This window comes from Rhynchophorus ferrugineus, unplaced genomic scaffold (genome assembly GCF_030347505.1).
Source record: "Rhynchophorus ferrugineus isolate W39M unplaced genomic scaffold, kcgeb_rfMv2 rfM1, whole genome shotgun sequence".
Lineage (NCBI taxonomy): Eukaryota > Metazoa > Arthropoda > Insecta > Coleoptera > Curculionidae > Rhynchophorus > Rhynchophorus ferrugineus.
The window spans coordinates 17,737,381-17,763,059 of NW_027472580.1; the positions used below are offsets into that span (position 1 = coordinate 17,737,381).

At 30.8% G+C, this 25,679-nt stretch overlaps 1 protein-coding gene across 5 annotated transcripts; it reads right to left on the minus strand.

The window, feature by feature from the left end:
• Positions 1-210: 210 nt before the first annotated feature.
• LOC143195706 (uncharacterized) lies at positions 211-25,130 on the minus strand. 5 transcript variants are annotated; one of them, XM_076403164.1, is made up of 12 exons: positions 25,005-25,130; positions 14,055-14,191; positions 10,006-10,187; positions 8,184-8,324; positions 7,934-8,120; positions 7,755-7,861; positions 7,568-7,696; positions 3,744-3,875; positions 2,978-3,206; positions 2,777-2,922; positions 2,118-2,240; positions 211-2,061 (listed from the first exon to the last, which is right to left on the minus strand). In XM_076403164.1, exons 2-12 carry the CDS (start codon positions 14,176-14,178, stop codon positions 1,915-1,917), a joined length of 1,647 nt encoding a protein of 548 aa, XP_076259279.1. In that variant the 5' UTR covers positions 14,179-14,191; positions 25,005-25,130; the 3' UTR covers positions 211-1,914. The 5 variants fall into 5 exon arrangements, with proteins under 5 accessions (XP_076259279.1, XP_076259263.1, XP_076259270.1 ...); XM_076403148.1 differs by having other exon boundaries at positions 3,744-3,887; XM_076403155.1 differs by having other exon boundaries at positions 7,755-7,873.
• Between the last annotated feature and the right edge of the window lie 549 nt (positions 25,131-25,679).

Genomic DNA, 25,679 nt, shown 5'->3' on the forward strand with positions numbered 1-25,679 from the left:
TATTTTAAGCATAAGTTGAACACAAACTGGACGATGTATAAACAGTGGTGGAAACCCTTTATTAGCTCATTTAAGAGATATGTTAATTGATCAGAGGAATTTTACGATAGGTTTACTTTAACCTTAGCAAATTTAACCTTTTTCCCTAGCAAATACTAGCCTAGATATCTACAAGGACTATGGGATTTATTTCACAATAAAATACTAAAACAATGTTGTACTGTTTTTTATTTTTTTATAAGAACTGTTTTTTTACCATATCGTATAAAAATCTAAATCTATTTTCCATAACGTCATTTTTTAAAATAAAAACCAAAAATTAAAATTAAAACCAAGAACCACAGAGTGTAAGGAATCTGTGTAATTAAACATTTGAAATTTGTACCTTTTATAATAAATATATCCAACACATCAAAAAATCCGTATTTAATTTTATTATAATATAATTTTTCTGGTATATTAAATGAATGTAAATTTAAAAAAACAGCAAATAATTAAAAAATATGTCACGGTTTATTTAAGTGGTCATTTAGTAGTTGAAAAATTAAATAATTAGGAGTATTAGTTTAAAAGAAAGTGAATATTTTTATACATATATCGACACCAGTTAATACAACATTTTTGAATATCAGTTCAAAATGATTACCATAATAATATTGAAAATAATCTAATACTCGAAAAAATATTACCCAAAACCTCAGTTCTAACTAAGTTATTTTGTACATAAACAAAGCGAAATACATAATATAAATAAATAAATTTGAAATCATTATATATCCCCGATTTTAAAACAACTAAAGAGCGGTTCAGCATTATCACAATTCTTCCTTTTAAGGTATAGAGAGAATCTTTGGATAATTTTTATCATTAAACATGTTATATTAATCCAACATCCTTTATTTTAATTACAAGGGTTTATTATGTAGTTTATTATTCAAGCAGCAACAGCTCTATTTCAAATAGGTCTGATCCTATCCAACTTTGATTGTCCTTTGTATGAAATACATACGCGAGTATTTAGTAACTACACAGTCCCAATATTTCAAGTATTTTACGCTAAAATTTCCAAGATTCTCTGTATGTCATTTCCAACATGCCTCCATCATGAAACATTTAAGAAGGAATTCGACATATCACTGTAAACCCTGTCTTGCAAAAATAATACTGAGGCCTAAACGGTAGAAAAAGAGAAACACCTGATACGTCAAACCCCTTTAAAAGGTGGGCAAACATTTATTTTACAATTTCATAATATATTACTATTTTTAAAAGTGTATATGTATAAAAAGGCAATAAATATTATGTTCATCTATATTATATACAATGCTTTAATAACATATATTATCAACTTAAATCATAAAATCGATGTTGATAATTTTGATGGTTTTTTAAAACACTATTTGGCTTGGAATCCATTTCCAATTCATAGGACATCAACACTACATGTAAAATAATTTCCGTGTTATAACATTAAAAAAACATACTTTCTAATTACAATTTAATGAATCTTCTATATATTCAAATATAAATAGTTAATCACATATAGTATGAGTCCTATAAAAATACCCCTTTTCAACATAAAGATCATCACAAACATATCAGTTTATATAGTGGAAAAATAATGTTTAACAATCTGTAACTTTCTTTTAATAAGGCCATTGCAAACGACCTAACATTTCTTTAATGATACCTTAGGGTACATTACATAGCCAATAGATACAAGCCTTTGGAGGGTAGCACTAAGACTCATAGTTATTTGTTACACGATCGTTGTACCCCAACAACAAATAGGAAAAATTAATTTACGGTACATTAAAGAAACTATTAGGTATCCATGCTGAATACTATCAAACAGGAAGTGCTTGCAATCAATAAATTTCAACAATTATTCACAGGCTTCCTTTACTTTATATGCTAATTGGGCAATATAGAGATACTCTCGTTTGGAGATGGAAGTACCACCGTACTCGTTCGATTCCCCTCAGTCTCATTTGTCGTTATTTGGATCTGATGTTGAGGGACTTGGATTTGAACGGGTATTTGTATTTGACTGTTAGGGCCCTGAAACAATGTCGTTTTAATAAACGTTCACTAATCCGACAACATTCAGTTCTTACCCCAGTGCCTACTTGAATAGTGACTTGAGCCGTGCCATTAGCGATGGGAGCACTGCTTAATTCAGTCACCGCGTCAGGATTTCCACCAGTTTTTAGTAATACTTGCGATTTTTCGGCTTGTTCCTAAATGGAAAAAATCAATTAAATCAAATCAACATCAACATGTCTAAGTAAGCCTGAAGAGATGCAACAAAAGTAGAAGTAATAATAATTAGAATTGCTAAAGTGAAAGTCATCAGGCATTTATGAAATTTTTTAAGTATTTTTTGAATTCATCTTTTGATTTCTTTTGGTACACGCTAACAATTTTTTTCTAGTAAGCTTCAAAGCTACAATTAAAATTGATGATGAACAAAATTATGCTTATTGCAGAAAATTTTGGTGGGTTAACAGAATTACTTTTCTAATTACATTTTTGCGAGATACTCAACAACCATATTTATGACGAGAAAACATTAAAAGAACCTTTGCCTTTAAAAATCATTATATGATAAAATCGATCATTTACTGCGATGCGGCAAACATTTATGGTAACCATGGCAACATTCCTTTCAATTAAAAATGGTAAAAATAACCTTATATAACAAATAATAAAAAAAAAACACGTTGATTTATTTTGCTTTATAAAAAAACTAATATAGCTAAATGTTATAACTTACTTTTGCTCGTCGGGTTACATGACTCCTTGTATGTTTGCGGAGGTGATCTTTTCTATAAAAACCTTTACCACATTCTCCACATATTTCAGTTTTCTCTCCTGAATGAATCACAAAATGAAGATTCAGATGTTCCTTGCGTTTAAATCCTACAAACAAATGAACAAAGTAATAAAATGTATAAAACTAACCATAAAAAATTACCTTTCATACAAACTGAACATACGAATGGTCGTTCAGGATTGTGTCCGAGTTTATGTCGCTCCAAATGTTCTTTACGTTTTAGTCCTGCACCACAAATATCACAAATAAACCGTCTCTCAATCTTATGACCAACTAAATGTTGCTCCAATAAATCCTTTTCGGGATAAGCCATATGGCACTCTGGACAACAAAAAAGTGTCGTGCCATCCAATGCTGTCGCTATATGGACCTGAACATTAAAAATAACAATGCCGTAAAATTACCTACGACTTTCAACATATACGACAGTCGCTCTAGAAACAAGACTCTCAAAGGACTCCAGCCGCACGGAATGGTATGAGGGTGAAACCCAGGAACTCTTGATGCTTTGGGCGGACGTTACATTCCGGATCTCACGTCTAACGATTATCACTTGTTCCCCAAGTTAAAGTAGTAATTGGGTGGCTAATGCGTCCCGATAGACGATTTTATGAAATCAAAAAAGAGGCAAAATGTTTCCTTAACGGGTTGGCGGCGGAGTTATACGACGATGGGATACAGAAATTGGAGTACCGTCTACAAAAATGTGTAGATAAAGATGCCGATTATCTAAAAATAGAGCAAAACCTCTGCTTTCCAACAATTTACAACAATAAATTTCTATGAGAATAAGCAATGTTCTCTATATGTATAATTGATGAGAACCTTATTTCTGGATCAACCGTCGTACGTTAATTTCTTTTGAACTTTTAATGAGACTTTGTTATTACTGACAATTAACACCTACTTGTCCAGGTTTAGGCTTCTTTGGTTTGGGTGGTTTCTTCTTGTACTTCTTTTTTTTCTTGCCGCTATCATTAGGATCCTCGGTGGCTTCTTCCTGTGTTATATCAGTAACGTCATTCATGATGAGCTGATCCTGAAAGTTGAACTATTTTTTCGCAAAAGGAAAATACACAATTAAAACAAAAACCAAACTGAACAGACGCCTGCTTGCATGCAAATAAACAAATATAAGAAAATAACAAAAACAACAATATTGAACATATGGTCTATTCAAAATAACAGTCAACTCATTTTATCATGATGTCGAATGTAGTAAATTCGTTTTAAAATGAGACAGAATATCTCCTTTCCATTTTATTCTAGTTAAAAAGAGATATAGTGCTGTGTGATGCGCACGAACATGTGACCGACTAAGCCCATAAAATTTGCTTGACTGCCAAATGTCTGCATTAGTGATATTAATATACGAGTTATATACCGGCAAATATTTTGGCCTTTTGATTAATTTCCAAATTTTTGTTCTTTAACACTTCTCAACTTAACTCAAGCTCTACTCAAGGTCATATTTATGAAGTGTATAAAAACTGAAAAGTTATCTAGATATAAAAATAACTTAATACAACTGTTTCAGAAAAGAATATTTTCTTTTCAAAAGTCTGGAAAGTATCCATAGAAAATAGTCTAATAGAACTTCCAGATTTTGCTTTTAAAAGAATACAATTTTTAAAAGCATATAATAAAATTAAGAAAAAATTGTTATTTCAATATGTGTACCTAGATGAGACATCTTCACTCATGATGGGCCAGACTTAGTATATGTAATATATATATATATATATATATATATATATATATATATATATATATATATATATATATATATATATATATATATATATATATGCATATATTTTCATGGTGGAAACAGAGATGGTTTTATTCCTGGGACAGAATTACCGTTTTTCTCCAAGGCCGACCACCATCGAGAAATGAAAAAAATTGTTACTCAGTAAATTAAATGAAATTTTGGAATAGGCCTGGAAAAAAGACACATTGTAGATCAGATGGCTAAACAATACGGCAACATAACTGGTCAATTGAAAAGTCCCCGGCCTGACACATAGATGGCGCTACTAGAATTAAATCCATATGTTCTTTAGTTAGCCCTAACCCTCCTCAAAAAATGCGTGTATATATTTGACAGCTGTTGAATCAATAGTTTATGAGTTACAGCATTTTGAGGGAAGCAACTTTTGCTATTGTGAAAAAAAAATGGATAAAAAGGAATTTCACGTGTTGATAAAATATTGCTTTTTTGAAAGGAAAAATACAGCTGAAACAAAAACTTGGCTTGATGCCGAGTTTCCGGACACTGCTCCAGGAAAATCAACCATCAAGGATTGGTATGCTAAGTCTAGATGTGGTGAAATGAGTACGGAAGACGGTGAAAGCAGTCGACGCCCAAAAGAGGTCGTTGCCTACGAAAACATTAATAAAATCCACAAAATGATTCTGAATGACCGTAAACTGAAAATGAATGAAATAGCAGACACTAAAGATATCAACTGAACGTGTACATATCATTCACGAATATTTGGATATGAGAAAGCTCTGTTGAGCAAAGAGGGTGCCGCGCGAGCTCACTTTTGACCAAAAACAACGACGAGTTGATGATTCGGAGTAGTGCTTGAAGATGATCAAGCGCAATCAATCTGAGTTTTTGGGTCGATATGTGACAATGTATGAAACATGGCTCCATCATTTCACTCCGAAGTCCAATCGACAGTCATCCGAGTGGACTGCACACGATGAACTCGCTTCAAAGCGTGGGAAAACGCAACACTCGGCTGGAAGGTTATGGCGTCTGTATTTTGGGACGCGTATGGAATAATTTTAATTGACTACCTTGAAAATGGAAGGACCAACAGCGACTATTACATAGCGTTATTAGACCGTTTGAAGGACGAAATCACCGTGAAGAGAATTATGTTGAATAAAAAAAAACTAATTTTGCCAAAAAATGTGTTTTACTATGGTAGGCCGGGGACTTTTCAATTGACCTGTTAATATTAAATCTTCCTCCCTATCACTGCATATTCAATCCAATTGATATAGGGTGTGGCACAGAATTACTAGAATAGACATGTAGGTTCAGAAGGATATACAAGTATATATAGTTGTTTATAATAACAGTGGATATTTCTGATGTGAATTAGTCTGGATGAACTCCATTAAACATACAGAACATGATGAACAAGTGTTAGATAGATTAGAAATTACCAGTTTTTTATTGATTTGAATAGTGACAGTACTGAAACTTTTGGGGATGTGGAATTATGGGATCCATTGCTGATAATTACCAAGACAGAGGATGAGAGTGTAAACAATAAAGGTCGGGTATAATTAATATAGGATAACTATATAAGTATGTATAAGGGGGTTAAGAGATTGAAAGTACGAGAAATTGAAGTAAAATTCTTAATGTTAATTACGTGGATTAAGCCTCCAGTCCACTATATAGAACTCTACATGATAGATGCGGCAACATTGCAACGTTTTGACGTCATATATTTTGATTATATGAGTTTACTGTTTTATTGGATATACTATTTATAATTACTTCGAATATGTGAAGGAATGTAAGAATTTTTTATATCATTCCGCTATTATATACTAAAACCTTGAATCTTAGGATCTTGCTGTTGGAAATTAATTATTTATCTACAACATATATTTGAAAGTACTATCTGTCTCTCTCTAGTACTTTTTCCCATAGTTTTGGGAGAATTTGAAAAAAAGAATGAAAATTATCTCACTCAATAGGAATATCTATGAAATCAACAGGGAGTTTAAATTAGGACTATTATTCTTATAAAAAGATACATGCTTTAAAGTTTTGGGAAATTGGCTAAACTGTTGTCTCAAAAATGCAAATCTTAACATCATATACACCGCAGAGTGCGACATGACTTTCAACTAAGGTCTATAAAATTCAAATTTACAAAATGGTGAAAACACCGAGTGGAAGCCTTGGCTGCCTGGACTTTTAACTACTATCAAGTAATAGTAGAAAGTACTCCAAGAAATATAAATTGATTAAAAAGTAACATTGAAGAAATAAAACATATTCTCCAGCAACTTATTGGTAAAATATTTGATAGTGTACAAAACCGGTTTGAGGTGTGCTCAAGTTTTGATAATTTATTTCAACAGCAGTATATGAATTCAAGCTTGATTTAAAAATAAATTAGTTTAACATCTTTACATTTTTTACCAAATTCGTTTTGAAACACTAAAATATTCTTTCACATGGACTAGCACTGTAATGTAAATTTACTTAGTTTGATGCTCAATTGAACCTATTAGATGCAAAGTAAAAGTGCCATGGGTATTCTATTTATAAGAGTATGAACAGGTAGTGCAGTAGTTCATGAAAACATCTAAATTGATCTATGCATTGACAAAAGATAAAATAAAATTGGTCTGAATAACAGTAGTTATCAGATGTACTAAATAATTTTTTTAAACCCCAACAATCTATTTATGAATTCTGTAATATCTTAAGAAAGCAACTAATATATAAATACCTATTAATCATTTTTATGATGATTTTTGTCGTTAACGTATAAAAAATCATAACAATTTATAATCTTGTTGGTTGAGTTAAAAATATTTTCATTGTTAGGTAATATTATTGCATATATCTTAAAAATAATATATAGGAATATAGAAGAAATAAATTTCAATATATCTAAGCAATACCATAAGCAAACACTACAACAGAAAAACTGATCAGACATTATCTGCTTATGATACTATACCTACATGTTCATCAGGATTTGGTATGCTGACGGTTTCTATAACACCATCTTCGGTAATAAGTTCTCTTTTAATGTCATTATTGAACTTAAGAAATTGATGGAGAGACGTTAATGGTACGGATTGTGCCTGCACCTAAATATTAAAATTCAAACTGATTAGAAGTTTAAAATGTTACACAAAAAGTAATTACCTTTTGAAGATAGTCTTGTAAACTGGTCATATTTTGTAAATATTGGGCAGGTACAGTTATTGCTTCTGGTTCTTGTTCCGGATCTGCTTGTTGCGACATCTCTCCATCTTTACATAATTCTAATTTATAAATTTTTCCAATGTATCGTAGTACATTATTTGGAAATGTAGAAAACTAACCTGTTTTGATTAAAGCTACTGGTACGGGATGATCTTTATCTGTATTTTCTTTATCAGGACTACTATGCTGATCCTCTTGTTGTTGTTGCTGGTGTTGTTGGTCCGCTTGTGCTTGCAAGAGTTGCAAGTCTTGAGGTTGTAATGCAGCAACGACCGTCATGCCCTCAAGAGCATTTTGACCATCCAACTAAAATACAATTGAGTTATCATCTTTTTTTTATGCTGCCATTATTATTAACAGTCTACTTACAATTTGAAGACCTTCCTGGTTCCCATTATAAGCGACCGTCAATACAGTAGCACCTTGTCCAAAAGTTTGTAAGGGTATTTGTGATAGTTGATACTTAGGACTATTACCCCCACTAGCCTGAGTTACAGCAGGGTTGACAACCTGTAAAATAAACATAGCTTTGGATCTTCTTTATCTTAATAAAAATAAATGCTGTAGGACATTACGAGATCGTGATATTAGAATGGCACCTGTTTAAAATGGTATTTCAATGCACATATAAGTAAATTAAGTAATATCATAATTAAGTGAATCAATTTATATCTGTTTTCAAATAGTTTATTGTAATATTAGGGCCAGGAATTAACTGATTCTAATTGTTGCTGTTGAAATGCGCATTTATTGGAAAAACTGGTACAAGTCAGGTTTATTAAAATATTTCCGATAAAACGATTAAACCATATTACGATAAAACTATCAATTTTAAGCCTATCCTTTCATTTGTCTGTTAGCATGATGATCTCAACAATTGACATGGTTGCAGCATCACAAACCTTTTGCGTGACAAATCTTCTCCATACATAGAATTAATCTGCAATAGAGCAACTTTCATATAATATTTTGCTCAATTGGCGTTGAATTATAATGAGAACGCGGGAGAAAAGCATGGGTTTGTGGTGTAAATAGTTTGTTTTAGTTGTGACATCGGTAGTTTAATGGTGGTCGATGGTGAAAGTTATACATATATTTTCCAGCTTATTACATCTTAGATTTATAACCTATTTGCCCCTCGTCAAGTTAATAATGCGTTTGAGCTGAGTTTACGTCTAATAACGCTAGTAATTCGTTGTCTTGGTACTTTCTTTTTAATGTATGTTTGTCCATTTCTCCGTCAATCCTGGGCCGATTTTCAAAATTCTTTTTTTATTCGAAAGAGTGCACTTCCGAGGTGGTCCCATTGGAACCAAATCAGGCCCGGTTGGGGGGATATTGAGGGAAACGCTCAAATTTCAAAGGCTCCTACAAAGTTTTCACAGATTTTTTATCTAGAATAATCAGATATTTATGTATAATGTTAACGCTGAGTTGATGTGACGGAAAATCGGAAGTCGTTCACTGCAAAAGTCATTTAGTTTGCTTTTTAAGCTCAAACTATAGAATATAAGCGTTTAGCTCCCAATCGCAGGTCGCGGGTTCAATTGCCGGCGCGGAAAGTATTTTTTTCTTGTTCTAGTTTGGTTAGAACTTTTGTCGAATCACCTAGGCTAGTTAGCGGACTCCGGGGCCTGAAGCGCTCCTTATTTTCAATTATTGTTTCTTTATCCTTATTTTTCCTTATCCCTTTGTAATATTAAATAAAAAAACTGCGTAATTTATTGAGTAAATATCTAACACTAAAATGAGAAAAATAAAATATCTTTAACAAAAAAATTGAACCGACTTCACAAAATAAATAAGGAAATCACTAAAAATTAAATAATAAACAAACCTAGATTATTTAAGTTTAATTACTTGATTATCATTTGATAAGTTTGATTTTTAGTGAGTTCCTTATTTATTTTGTGAAGTTGGTTCAATCTTTTTGTTAAAAATATTTGATGAAAATTATAATTATAATAATAATATTAATAGTCGTTAAAAAACATTAAAATTCCTGGATCATGTATGATTAAATTGTATTAAGCTCATAATTTACTTTCGCTATTTCTTCAATTAGTAAACTGCAACAGGTAGAAAATATACGTTCTCAGGTATAGTATTTTAGTAAAAATTTAAAATTGAGAATTGAAATAATGAAAGGGTGTTTGACCCATAGCAAAAATAAGTATTGAACTGTATTTACCTGTATTTGTACGGTTTGCTGTGGGTCTCCCGGTTTGGCACCGGGCATTGTAATTGGTAAAGTGATAACGGTTTGGGTCTGTCCTTGCTGAGCTGGCGTAGGCGATTCAGGTCGTCCAGCAGCAGCTTGAGCAAAAAGGTTAGCATCCAGCGGCCGTATATAATGCACGCCATTCTCTCCACCTATCAAATTATATTATATTAGACCGATATTTATACAAAACTACATTTAATTGTAAGGTTTTTTGACGATATAATGACGCTTTCGGTTAAAATTACAGGTATCGATTTGTTGTGTTTTTTCGAGAGATGGTATTTTTTCATAATTGTCTTGTCTCCAGATGTAACTATTGTATGATCTTAGACTGAATTCCACCGCTACCATGCATTCGAATATATGTAAGTCCTTTACTTATTTAAAATAATAAAGGGAATAATTATTTATGTTTGTTTCTTCCCTCCCATATGTTAAAGTGACAGATTCGCCTGACGGATGGTAGGATTAGGCAGATATAGTCTATCCAAAATAACAGTAGACTACAGGGAAGTGAACAAGATGTAATTGGTCCATTCTGCGCGCGCGCATTATGGTAATTATTATGTTTATTATTTGTTAGTCTATAGTTATGATTTCATTTCTTCATTTTTTACATATGGTGGTGAAAATTTTGCTAAAACCCAGAAAAAAATAACAAAACACTGGTTTTATAAGATTATAATATATTCTAGATATGACAATATCAACAAAATTACCTTATTAAAATTATTATTACTATTATATTATTTAAATATTGTAAAACGTAACTATAGTCCTTCCGATAAAACAGCCAATTCACGTCATCAAAATTTATATTGCGCATCGTTGCCGCACTTAATTTACGTTTTCGCTGACATTTTGACTCTGAAAATACTGATGTATATAAAATAAAAATGCGTATTTATTGAAAGACTTAAATTACAGTTAATTAAACAATAGTTTTTAGGTTAGAGTGGTTTTATAATATTTACATTAATATATAACAACGGTATGGACCAGTGCCAGCACAAATAGAATTTTATAGGTTGATTTGGTTACATGTTCGGACGCATCAGATTTCATTCAGTCTGTTTTTAGCTAAGCAATACTAATTAGTAAATTAAGAAAGACAAGTGCTCTGACTTTAAAAGGAACTTTTTGATAAACTGAATTTGGCAATACGTTCGAGGAATTGATTCGCCCTGACTATTTTAATCGTAGGGTTATAGTTATCTAACACTGGTCGGGTACGTTAAATTTGTATATATCAATACTAATGGCATTGTTCACAGTGGTTGTTAAAGTTTTTTTATAGACCAACGGCCATTGTTAGTCACGTATTGTCTGTTTATATTTTCGGCATGGAGTGCCTTTTTGGGACGTTTTTACCACAGCCACCGATTCGGAGTAATCTGACTTACTTCACGGAAAGACTTCCCAGGTTTATGCGTATTTACTGGGAGCATTTATTTTATTTAGAACTACATTGATAGGGTAAAGTTCTTGGAAAATATAGTATTCTCTCAGGGTGGGGTTGTATGTCTATCACGTTACAATGCTGCCAGAAAGTATCGTATCGCACTTCGGTGTAAATAGTTGATTAACAAAACAGTACACTAGTAAATTGAGTGCTTATTTATATCCAAGTCTAGCTGAAATCGTCAGCAGTGAGCGATCAAGGCAAATTGAAGTTAGCGTCAGTCTATAGAGGAGGTTTTCCAATATTGGGGAGAAAACAATGTTACTAACAGTGGGTATTAAAACATATGACGTGTAAGCATGTACATCTGATAATAATAAGTAAAGAACGGACACTGACGGTTTTGCAGAAAATACTGAACACGTTAGAAGTATACAAAGCACATAAATGTTACTAGATGGGAAATGAAGTTACAGAAAAATAATCCATATAGACAAGGAATATTTAGAGCATATTGGTGGTAGAAAAACGCCAAATGCAAAGGAAATACATCAATACTTAATATACGTAATTGAATATATCGATGTTGTTACCTCGATATTGAAATATATCATAATTACTTTGTTTTGTTTCTTTCGTTTTCTATACTTCAAGTTAAAAACTTTTATTTATATTATTTTAAGATATCTACTGAAGAAGAAAGGCTTATTAGAAAATTTCACCAACATAATAAATACCTATTGATACAAGTTTGATTATATTTTGGGCGAAATTTCTTAACGTTCAATTCTACTAATTGTCTTAAAATATTGATAATTGTAATCGCATGGTAATTAATTGTTTTGAAAAAAGAAACAATATAGTTAAATTTATTTCTCAAGGAAATACCCGCCTGTAAACAACGAAAATGTTATATATAACCAAACGAAATTGAAATATTATTCATTTTATTAAAATACCCATACGCTCAATTAGCCAATCATATATTAGATCTTCATCGCTTCCCTGTAATCTAACAAATCCAAGGCGCGTGGATAACGTTATTAGCAAATCCGATGAAAGAGTTCTGACATTCTTGTCAAATTTTGGTATTAACTTTTCTGTAACTAGGTATATAAATATGACGATTGATATCGGATTATTAATAATTTTGGATAATAGCAATTTTAATTAATAATAATTTTAGAATAAAATACATTTTGTAACAAAAATATAATCAAAGTAATACAGAACATATAATGTTATTTAATATTGCCAATAACATATAAGTAGCCCGAATTGCGAGATTACCTTAACAATTAAAACTGTTTTTCCTGGCATTGATCCCATACTTTTATTAAAATATTAGATGTGTGAAAATGAAGTAATCCACAATTTTTCATTTATAAGCTCTATGATTTACAGGCTTTTAATTACATGTTATATGAAGCAGAATTTTTAAATTTTTTTTCAGGTTGACAATAAAAGCACAAATGTCATTATACTGTCAAGTTTATTTTACGAGTTCAAAAAATCAATAGGAAGTAATGGAAGCCGTACTTAAGTTGGAAATGCATTTGGAGAAGATAATGTAACTGATATTTTTTGCAGCCACCTTAAAAATTACGATGAAATCTAACATGTTCCAGGAGCTACATGTTTGTTGTAAGGATAAAATAAGATGACGTCAACTCGAAATCATCATTCAACATTTTGTTAAAACTGTGAAAAAACAAAACCAAAAAATGGAAATCAATTTCATTCAATTAATCGAAAAAACAATGTTTTCACACCGTCCGGAAATTGAGTAAAAATAATAAAAATAGCCCAACCTATAATAAGTTAATTTATTTTTAATTACTGAAATGTTATATTCGGATGCTAAAGAAGTATTATTTGTACTAATTTCGATACTGATAGAACGCGTAAGAATTATATTGAAAGAATTATTTTGGAGGCTGTAATATCGAAGAAAATAAAATCAGTTCAAAGTTTTTGGCCACCACAGAACTCGGAAACAGAGGAAACAATTAAAAACTGATATTCTGAAGAGCCGACATGACAATTTAAATGATTATTACCTGGAGTTTGAAGGATATCTTGGCGCTATAATTTTCAAACAAATTATAAATGTTAATTTTTTTACACGATAAAGAGATCAAGAATAAAATCAACTTTTTCTATGCTTCTATAATATTTTACATGATTATGAATAATGACGTTACCTTTTAGATATGGAATTAAATAAAAGTTATGAACATGGATTACATTTCCACACATCCAATACAAATCTAGCTCCAGATATAGGTTTGTTGTATAGGTATTATGTATTTAGTATGAACACAATATAATAAAATTAAAGATGCAGCTTTTTTACTACAAACCTTGAATTTTATTTACACAATATTTTGCCCGTACAGCCTTTAAAGGGATTTGAAACAACATTTTTTAAAGAATTTGTGAAAAACGAAAAGGAATATCACTGTATAAAAATACAGAAAAGAAGAAAGGAAAGGAGATTATATTCAATGGTTTGTATTTATATTAATAAAAGATAAATTTTGTATGTAAAACAAAACTAGCCCTGTTTTAGATTAAAAAAAAAAGGATTGATATCTATTATTTCAGAACTGACCTTGCAGAACCCCTACAACTTGTCCACTGGGGGTGGTAACACTCTGCGTGATTTTTCCAGCGGAGAACTGCGTGGCCACTGGCATCGCAGCCGATAGGGGAACACCAAATTGGGCAAAATTCATGTCTGTAAAAACACTGAAACAAATAATGTACACATTAATAAATTATATTTTAATACTTAATCTGCACATGTTTTTTTTTTCTTAGTAATGACAACTGTTCTGACATAATTTCGTAATGTCAAAGGGTAGATACTATAATCCGGCCGAGATACATTAAAAAAAACTGTATGTAATGAAACACTTATTTTTGCATCCTGTTTGAGGACATTGTCATCTATATGTTTGTAAACATGCGAAATTGATTTTTTACACATTACATGTTATCCTTGGCATTTTATTTGATATTAACATTGTGTTTTATCGAATCATATCCTATGAAACTTGATCAACATTTTATTTGATCTCAAATCTCGCACGGTTAAATTTTGTGCCTAAATCTCAGTTTTAATTAAGAGTTTTGACTTAAATAATATATATTTATATTTGAGTTAATCCGAAATCGAAAGATTTGTTGGAATGTAAGACATTTCATAAAACAATAAACTCACATTTTATTTTAACGTAATATAATTTATAATACTTAAGAAACTAAATTAGGTTTATCCGCCTAAAAAACAGTATATATAAATTATAAATTAGTAAATATATAAATAGGTTTGAAATAAAGAAAAGAAAAAAAAATCAAAACTATTTATTCATTCATTAAAATTTGCTAGTATTTTATGAATACTTTCCAGACAACAACCAACAACAAAGACCAACAATTTTCTCTGAAATAATTGTGTTATATTTCGATTGAAAAAACTACTTACTGTTTTAATACATTTTATATATTTGATCTCTGAAACATCAAGCTGATCTTGATTCACCTGTTTCGCATAAACACGGTTTCTTTTTGGTGAATTTAAGGTTATATTGTTTTTTATTTTTTTTTTTGATATTTTAGTGACCGTGTCCGTACTAATATTCAGTGCAGTTGCAAGGCGCAAAAACTATTTTCAATAAAAACCGCGGCGATTTCAAATTTATTAAAACAAAGCGTTAAAACAAGGTACCCGTAATTATAATATTTTGAAGAATTTTCAGATGTTTGGCAAACGGGCAACTTTTGCAAGCTCATTCGGTTACATGTTCGAATTTCTCTAACAGCATTCTATCTCTTTTTAAATAGAATAAAATGACAAGGATAATATTGTCTGACTGTAAAACGAATTTAGAACTTTAGACATACACATATTGACACTCGTGTCAGTACTATTTTGAATTGATTATAGATTATTCTATAAACTAATTTTTATTTAATAACCTAGTAAATTTAATAATATTTAATAACCTAAATTTAAGTCCACAGTAATAGCAAACCAGTTATTACCTAGAATTGTTACATTTATTTTCGTATGAAATACTTGGATTCGGTTCGTTCGGTTATTGTAGAAATGCAAAATGTTTCATTCATGTTCCTGAAATTAATTATAATCATTCTAAAACGCTATAATTTCTAAGAAATATAATTATAAAATTCCCATTTAAAATTATATTATTAGAGTAATCAAATTCCCATAATATATAAAAATTATAAAACTATATAGTATTTCAGGTATTCTCAAAATATTTACTTAAAATATTATTCATACGGAAATAAAAGGTATTTTATTTTATTATGCTATTATTGTTATTTTTTCTCTTCTATTCACTTTGTTTTGTAGTTTGTGTGCACATTAACTCCTCAAAGTATAATTATTATTAAATGAAAGTTCTCTAGCAAACTCAAATTCTTTGATCTGTTCGGTTAACTATTTTATTTAATGCAATTTTCCTTTTTTATGGTATATCTTGTTCAACATGTGACAAGTAAAAATTGGTAATAGAATAATATTTATAGATGTAGTAATATCTATACCGACCATAAAAAATATGTTTTTATTTAGTATAATTATAATTTATAATATAATTACTTATAATAAATTTTTTAATAATGGTAATATTATTATATACACGAGATTGCAAACTGAAATTTCGCCTATAAACTGTAATGTTTTGATCCAATCGGTTGAAAACAAGTAAACGTTCCTACAATAAGATTATATTAATGTTTTGATATATAAATCCATGTTATATGTAAAAAATAACGTATTATTTATAATTAATTTAACCGATATAATTATAATTCGATGTATTTTAAAATGAATCATATAAAATTAAAGAATTTACATATTAATTCTTCATAATAGTAGAAATGCTAAAGTCATTGAGGACTGAAATTTAGCTTATAAATTGAAATTCTTTGATCTTGTCGGCTTAAAACAGTATCTACTCTAATTTTATTCTTTTCATTATATATTCTGTCTATAACAAGTAAAAGTTACTACAACAGGATATTTTGATATCAAAATCCATGTTATATGTAAAAAACATCGTATTACTTATAATTAACTTAACAAGTATAATTATGATTGAAAGTAGTTTAAAATAAATAGTATAGTTTATATATTAATTCTTCATGGTAGTATGATTGCTATAGTTATATTAAAGACCGAAATTTCGCTCATAAACTGAAATTCCTTGATCTGAATTTTCAATTCGCTTGAACAATGAATGTCATTCAAGTGGTAATAACTCATCGGCAACATATATGATTAAATAAAGCTACAGTAGATAATTACCTAGATATCAAGGCTCGGTATTTAATCGACACGCAAATGCCCGATATAAAAAGAGGTTTCGCCAGTTTTCCGGTCGTCCAAGTGAGACTCGAGGCCCATCCCAGTGTCCTGATCCGAAGGAACCGCAGGTGTCGCTATTAATCACCGAAAACCGAGCTCAGTGTTCGTCCGTGTCCTTGACTCAACCCCTGCCCTTATCAAACGTGCCCGCACCACAACACAGCCTGCGAAACAGAGGGGATGTTCACTACAAAACAGCGGTACCGCCGCACCAGCTCGCCCAGAACAACTTCTGCTTCGAGCGAACGGTACTCTCGCACGATTTTCTAACTGATCACGTGAACGGGCCCGGTCTCCCTTCAGTCCGTCTCTGTCGCACGGACTACCCCCGGCCGAGACGGAAGATCGGTCGGCGAAGAGAAATCGACTGCGAGACCCAGTTACCCACTTCGGCGGCGGTACTTTCACCTTTTCGTGTAGCGGTTATCGTGGACGTTAATAGACGACCGTTTTCGAGATACGTACGGGGTTTCGTGACGGCCATTCATCCGCCGTGGAAATCTATCATGCGATTGAACATTTTCGACACTAGACGACGTGTTTCAATATAGAGATATCACGACCAAGGATGCGGCCCGTACATAAACAAAACCAGCTTCGGTAATCCGTTTTCAAAAAAAAATCAGGATTTCCTGTAATATTTAGAGGACTTTCCAAAACTAATATTACTAATAAACAGCGCAATACTCAAGGATGTAAAGCAGATCGAGTAAAGTGGATGGAGTTGTAATTTATGATGACGAATGAGAATTATACGATAGTTCCCTTGAATTTTAATAGGTTTGTGAAAAAGAAATCCACATTATTAATGTTTCAATTAAAAAAAACATAGTTATATACAGGATATAAATACTGATTTGGTATTTATAATTCAATTGCTTCTGAAAAATGTAATTTATAATTGGTATTTCAAGTACTTATGGTTCCAAAATACATTTAGCGATCTGAAGAAAATAATGCTCGATAGTTTTTGTAAGCAAAATAGCGATGGCTAAATATGTCAATTTTTAAAGTTGGTAACACTGCACCTGCACTGTCCGTCAAATATCTTGTAAATTGTGATTTTCATACTTAAACTGATATTTTCACAAGATTTATGTGTATTAATTAAGAATGTTACGATGGATGATCAAATTCACTCCACATGTGGCAACAATGGAGGGAATCAAGCAAATTCTGTCACATACTAATTTTAACTAGACATGCTACACCAATTTTAACTAGAGAATTTCACAGTGATCATGTTCCGGATAACTTGTGTTAAATGTAAAGTCATCATCAAAGGTAATTTTTCAAAGATTTGATAAGTTTTTTAAACTGTCATCTGAAATAAATGGAGCTATATTAGCGTTATGCTACCATCACTTTATTTACAAAATGCGTTCGTTGCCAGAAAGCGCTACCACAGATATGGAGCAAATAATTCAAAATCTTACAATTCAGCCTTAGAGGTAGAAACAGAAGTAGAAGTACTAGTAAAGATGTTGATTTTATTATTTTCGCGTATAGGATCAGAGAAGAACATCAAAAATGAAAATGATGAATGCCTGAATTTGTACCGTGGAAATCGCGTTTGCGCTTATGGGCAGTGAAAACAATGTAAAGACGAAGATTTGAAATCATTACTCATGATGATTAGTGTAAAATGCAAAAAGAATATGCAGAATTGTTGGGAGTAACACAAGAAACCATTTCCAACCGCTTGAAGTGTTGATAATGATCCAAAAGCTTGGATATTTTGTGTCGGACGAATTAAAGCCAAGAGACATTGAAAGACCTTAAAGACAAAAATTAATTTAACATTAAAACAATCTTGGGCAGTAAATAACAATAGTATTTCCAATATATTTCGATCCACAGAACTCATACAACAAAAGTATAACCGTTTTATATATCATATAAACTTTTTTAAAATAATATTAATAATAAACTTGATGGAGTTGTAATTTATGATGACGAATGAGAATTATATGATAGTTCCGTTGAATTTTATTAATAGGTTTGTGTAAAAGAGCTAGAACATAAAAAAATTTAGTTATACACAGAATTGGTCTGTATTTGAATTACGTGTAATAAAATATATATTTGTTATTTATAATTCAATTGCTTCTTAAAAATGTAATTTGTAATTAGTATTCAAATACATGACGCTGAGGTTTTTGTATTTTGAATGATTTAAAACAGATGGTGTAAACCGCATCGGGTACATTTCTAACCAACGTCATGTTGAAGCCTCACTGACATTCTTCATTTTTTAGTATGTGTCATTTCATCGAAGTGTGAACAAAAATATTTTCCAGTGCGTTGAAAATGCCTGAATTTGTACCGTGTAAATCGCATTTGCGCTTATGGACAGCAAAAAAATTATAAGGACGGTTTAAAATCATCCAGGGATTCATCTAAAATTCAGAGAAAATGTGCAGAATTGTTGAGAGTAACACAAGAAAACATTTCCAATCGCTTGAAGACTATGGTAACGATTCATGGCCAAAACCGGAGAAGTGTTTTGCTTCATATTATTACTGGTGATGAAAAGTACGATAATTCAAAACGAGAAAAATCCGAAAATCCATAGCTCCAATATATGCTCTGTATTTAGTAGGATCATCTATGGCATGGAGTAATATGACCTGCTAAAACCATCAATGGGAATCCAAATGATGTGTTTGTGCCGAGCACTGCACGAATACGGCCGTAATACGAACAAAGACACAACCATGTTGTTCTTCAGCATGACAACGTTCGATCATATATTGCAAAGCCAATTGACCGCAGCGGTATTCTCCAGACCTTGACTCGTTTCATTATTGCTTGTTCCTACATATGGATACCAAAAAATGGGTCGATTCGTGGATAGTCTCAAATGATACATTTTTCTTTTGAGACGAAATCCGTAAATTGTTTGAAAGATTAGAAAAAGTAGAGGATATAGATGGACAATAAATAGTTTAAATAAAATACATTATATCGATTTTTCACAATAAAGCTTTAAATTTAAAAAAATCTAAAACTAATTTAAAGGCCATATAACAATACAAATTTGAGCTCATCAGGACCTGTATAAAGACTATTTTTTTGTTGCAGGTTTCATTAATTCCCCAAGAAAAGGCTGTTTGTCTGATAGTACATTTAAAAGTCTAACGTTCCTGAAAGGAAGTTCTTCTTTTATTGATAAACAAGCTGGGGTGGATTAGTTCTAGTCTGTTAATTCTTCTTCTAACAGATGACTATTTTGTATTTTAAATAAAAATAGTTAAAATACTGTATTTTATATACACGACTTAAAAAATGTTTTATGTTTCTTATTATAAATACATGCGAGATAGTATTTGGTAACTAATTAAACGTATATTAATTAAAGCAAAGCATGTGTTTTATCCAGTTCTCGTTATACAGTTAATATTTGTCTGTTTTTCAAGGGTATTCGAAACAAAATATACATTTTTTTTCAGCGTCCCAATACAAATGTCTAGAAAATTTCGAATATATAATGTATTTCGGTATTTGCTATTTAAGTTGTCGCCGAAATGATTGTCATCTGTTAAATATTAAGGGCTGCGAAAATGACCGGAAAGACCGATAATAACCCTTGGCGACCCTGGTTCTGTCTCGTTAACGTGAATGTTTTTTTATCACTTACACAGAACCACAGATAGAAAATAATCCCTAATTTTTTTAAATTCAATATAATTCTTGAAAATGCCTGTAATAAACTTGAAATAAAAATAAAAATTGATTCAACATTAAAACAATCTTGTACAATAAATAATAACAGTATTTCTAATCTAAACCGATCCACAGACCTCATCGTACTACTCATCCTAAAGTTTATACAGTTAATTTTTTATTGGACCCATCTTTTTGCGGTTGTGATCGTTCTTACATTACACATATGACTCGAACAAGTTAAAATAATCCCGAGTTTTCTTTTAAAAAAATTTCGACAAAGAAATAATTACTTAGAAAAAAATTTATTTGGTCGGCCTTCTAAATTCTGCGATTAAACATGTTGTTTCTTAAAATCTAAGCTAAACCTTGGCCTCTTCCTCAAAACTCAATAGACTTTTCTTTTGAGCACTGTTTCTTCTCGTCTTTAGATCAAGTAAACTACCAGTCTCAATCGATATTGTAAGTGCTCCTAAATAAGATGCCGAGGATGATTCTGAATGCTCAATGAAACATCAGAAACAACCAAATACTTTGAGAAACGGGGTGCCATTAGTCATTGCAAACCCAAATAACAGGAATCTCTTAGTGTAAAAAAACTTAATGAAAGAAAGATTTTAACAATCCGAAATGAAACGAAAATTATTAATAATAACAAGGGAACAATATACTAATATGAATAATTTAACCGTGTGACAACGTTAATTTTTGTCTTATAATTATAGTATTTAATCGACCAAGGGTACCCAAAACTATAGTCTAATCAAAGTTTTTTTTACATACGTCATCAAGATGTTTAATGTAGTGCCTGCCGCAATTTGTAAATTCGTTTCAGAATCAGACAATATTTTTCTTCCCAATTTATTCTAGTTAAAAAGAGACACAATACTGTCTGATTAATCCGAACGCGTAAACGAAAGAGTCTGTGAAAATCGTCTGGTTGTCAGACGTATCTAAAATTCTTGAAAACAATAGTCATAAGAGGTTATAACTCTAACCTATAAACTATTGTGGCTGTATAATTAATTGTAGTTTCTAGATGTACTATAATGTTAAAATTAATTATATTTGATAACATTTTTGTTCAATCATATTATTTAAATTGAAATTTTGTTGTATGTCAAAGCCAAACTGAACTAAAACCAAACTGAGTTGATGCGGTAACATTACGACCTTTTGTCGTCACAAATTTAGATGACGTATGTACAAAATAACTTTGAATAGACTATATAGTCCTTCCAATAAAGTATCCAATACATCATAGATGACATCGAATATATTGCCAATTGCAATTTGTAAAAATGTAACATTCGTTTTAAAATCGGAGTTGATTTATCCTTATCATTAAACCCTAGTTGAAAAGAAACAAAATGATACCTGATGTAACAGAAAATGTAACCGAATTAGTTAGTTTAGGTTTTACTTGTCGACACTGTTGTCAAATATCTACAAAATTCTTCCAAACATCAATATACGTCAAACATTGCAGTTCAGATAATAATCAAATGCGAGCTGACAGAAGAAGAAAATATTATGTCTTGGGACTGGTACTGCTGATAATTCTAATAAATCCGATTGAAGCAGAAGCTTCAAGTTAAAATTACGGATTATTTCGAAGTTCTATAAAATTCTTTGGACATTAATGGATGCTTGAAAGTACTTCGATCAGCGGTATCTATTGGTAAAAATGTGAAGTATTAATGTAAATAACTTTTACACAACAAGCTAATCTGTTAAATAAACCTAACCTAAACTTTCAAATATCATGATTTTGACATTTGTCTGCGTAATTAGTATTATATAATTATTAAGTGTATATAGACGCTCTTATATAGAATCATGGAATGCTTAAAATTGTAATTCCGACATTCCTTGCGTGTTTTGTTTGATTTGAAGAAAATTACTGCCGACCTACGTCAAACACTTTTAGAAACGTATGATGATGGTTCGATGACAATGAATTGTAAGATTTATTGAATGAAAACCCAGATAAAACTCTCAATTATTTTTAAAACAGCTTAGCAGTTGAAGAATCAACTGTTTTCAGATGTTTACATGGAATGGGAAAAGTCCAAAATGAGGAACTATCACACGAGGAACAAATACTAAATCAAGAAAATAGATTTCCGGCTTGGTTGGCACAGAAGTCGCGGGTTGGAAGCCTGCTGGAGCATGGCCGTAAATTTATGTTTGTGATTGTCCTTAGGCAAGAGTTCAAAATCCGACATGGAAAATGATCCCAGTCACGCGAGTAGACAGGTTGGGTAAGACCGGATGTCTTCTGGAATGATTTCTAAGTGGGTGGTCAGTTTCCAGTTGGTAGGCTTAATGCCGAGGACGGTGGTTCGGAGCTCACGTCAAACTGTAGGTCCAAACCAGATAAAGCTTTGTTGGTAGAAAAGAGACTTTAAAATATTCAACAGATTTGATTGCTGTTCTTACCATGGATATTTGTGTTTTTATAGATAATAGTATTAAGTCTAACACGAAATAATCGTCTGATATAGCCAACAATTAATTAATTTATTGATGACCCATAGGAGCCTATGAAAAAAAGTCAAGACTAAAAAATAAACGTGACTAAAACGGTGGTTTTTATAGGTAGAACTCCAAATTACCAAGATGGAAGAATTATTGTAACGACAAACACATTTTATCAAAATTATAAATTGTTATTCATTCGAGAAACCGACTGGACTGTCCCACAAAATTTAAAAAGCACAAACAGATTTAAATAAGAAAGTATATGTTTTAATGTAAAATATTTTAAAGAACTAGAAAGTACTTATATGTTTTAAAATAAACTTAGTTTGGTGTCACATTTATCACATCTAAACAATAAAGTTCTTTATATTTATATTTATTATTAATAATAATAAGAAAATCGTACGAATTGCACATTATAAGACACTAAAATTTCTATATACAATTTTAAAAACGGTATCTATAAGGAATAAATCAATAAGCATATTTTAACATCAACATTTCCACTTTTTGCAAAAAGACCTTGCTTCTTCATTTATCTTTGAAATAACTCGCAATTATAAAAATTATTATCACAATGATTTTAAGACTTAAATTGCAAACAAACTCAATTAATAATAGCTATAATAATATGAACAGTTTATTGAAGCATTCCCGTATTTTATTTTTATTTAGCATAATACATGAACATGCACTTAGTTGCTTTACTCTCACATACAAACATGCGAAAAGAAAACAAAATAGCTGTGGTAGGTATTACAACGAAAATCTTGCGACATAGTTTTGGCCTTCTCATATTGCCTTGAACAGATTTCTTCGTTGTATTAGACAAAGAACTATGAAACTATCATAAAAACAATGATTATATGATCAGTACTTTCTGGGAACTAAATATCAATGAAACGGTATTTATTTTTTCAATCGTTATTTACAAATGCTAAAAGAAAAAGTGTTTGAAAATTTAATGGTGTATTTTCAATAGTCAATTATTAAAGTCGGGTGAAAGTTTTAAATTACTTTCTATGAGTTATATCATATACTCTACTTAGAATAATCTGAATAATTAATCATAATTATGTCAAAGTTATTAGTATTGTAGGTATTAATTTGCTATACATGTATTTGACTACGTGTACTTTCATTCTGACTTATTTATTACAAAAAACGTTAAATACTATATATAAAATAATAAATAAATAATTTTATTTGTGTCAGTGACATTATTGTAAATTTAGTGACAGAATGCCAAATAGAAACGTTGGAGGTTCACGGGAGTACCAAAATTATTCCAGCTATTGAAATGTTAACCAGATGTGCCTTTTATAATCCAGTAGTAAACACCTGCTAAGCAAATTTTTCAGTGAATGAATGTATTCTTATTTCCAAATTTAGTTTATTTCACTTTTAAAACACCTATTCCATAATACTTATAAATAATTTAGTATTTATGTGCTAACTGTAGAACTACATATGAAAATATAACCTTAAAAATCTCGAAATAAAGACATTTATGAGGAACACATTTTTGTCTTTTAACTAAGGTCGTTCACCTATAAACTGAATTTTTGAGTAAGCCAAACAGAATTACTAAACCATATTCTCCATAATTACTGCGATTTCACCTCAAAACGGAATCATCTAATGCGTATGTTTCTCTAAAGTTTTTCAAAATTTGTAAACTGAATAAAATGGCCACTTTCATCAAAAATTTTACATTTAGAATTTTAGGTCGTTCACCTTGAAAAATTCCCACATCAAAAACTTGAAGTGATCTCATCTGGAACTCGAGGCGTATCTATGGCGATGACGTTACCTAAACGTGGTGGAGGAAATCCACCACCACTTTCCTAAAGATTGTGGGGATGAATACGTATGTTACGAGCACCCCTTCCACAAATTTCTACATCACGGCGACGAAGCTCCCTACCCTTGGACAAACGTGACCCGCGAAATCCTCCGTGTTATCTCCCGCAAGCACATCATAGTAATTTTACTTTAGATAAAGGTACTTACCGTGGATTTAAGCCGTTATATCGTCCACAAAACTTAACAAAACCTCACACAAACATTACTTCATCATGTCCGCTGTTCTCCATTCGTTTCCGTTCTAGTTGGCTTGCCAAGAATTCTTGTTCAAACGTCATCATAGAGGGCATTTTAACTACAGTTATTTCACGTTTAAATTTTTCGCGCGTAAATTACTGATATCCTTAAAAAACAACTTTTTAATTTTGTTCGTTTGTTTTTATCTAATTTTAAAATTTTTAATAGTGATTTTGTAAATAACCTTGTTGCTTAAAAATTAGAAAAAAGTTATTTTATTATGCATACTTTATTGTGTTTAGATAAGGATAGACAAAGAGTAATAAAAATGTCAACAAGTTAAACGAAAAATATATTTTTCAATTATGAGTATTATACAAGATATATTAAAAATTATCGACTTTATAACAATTTTAAAATTGTAAACTGATTTTGCAAATTTAATTAATTTACTGAAAATAATCAATAATGTTTTTCAATAACAATTTTATTAACTTTCAATGAAAAATCTTGTATACAAATTGCTCGTATCTTGTCACTATAATACTACATACAATTAAAAATACGATATAATAAATACTATAAAGTAAAATAGCTACCAGTTTTCCAATTAAATATATATATATGTAGCGTAAAAGATGTACA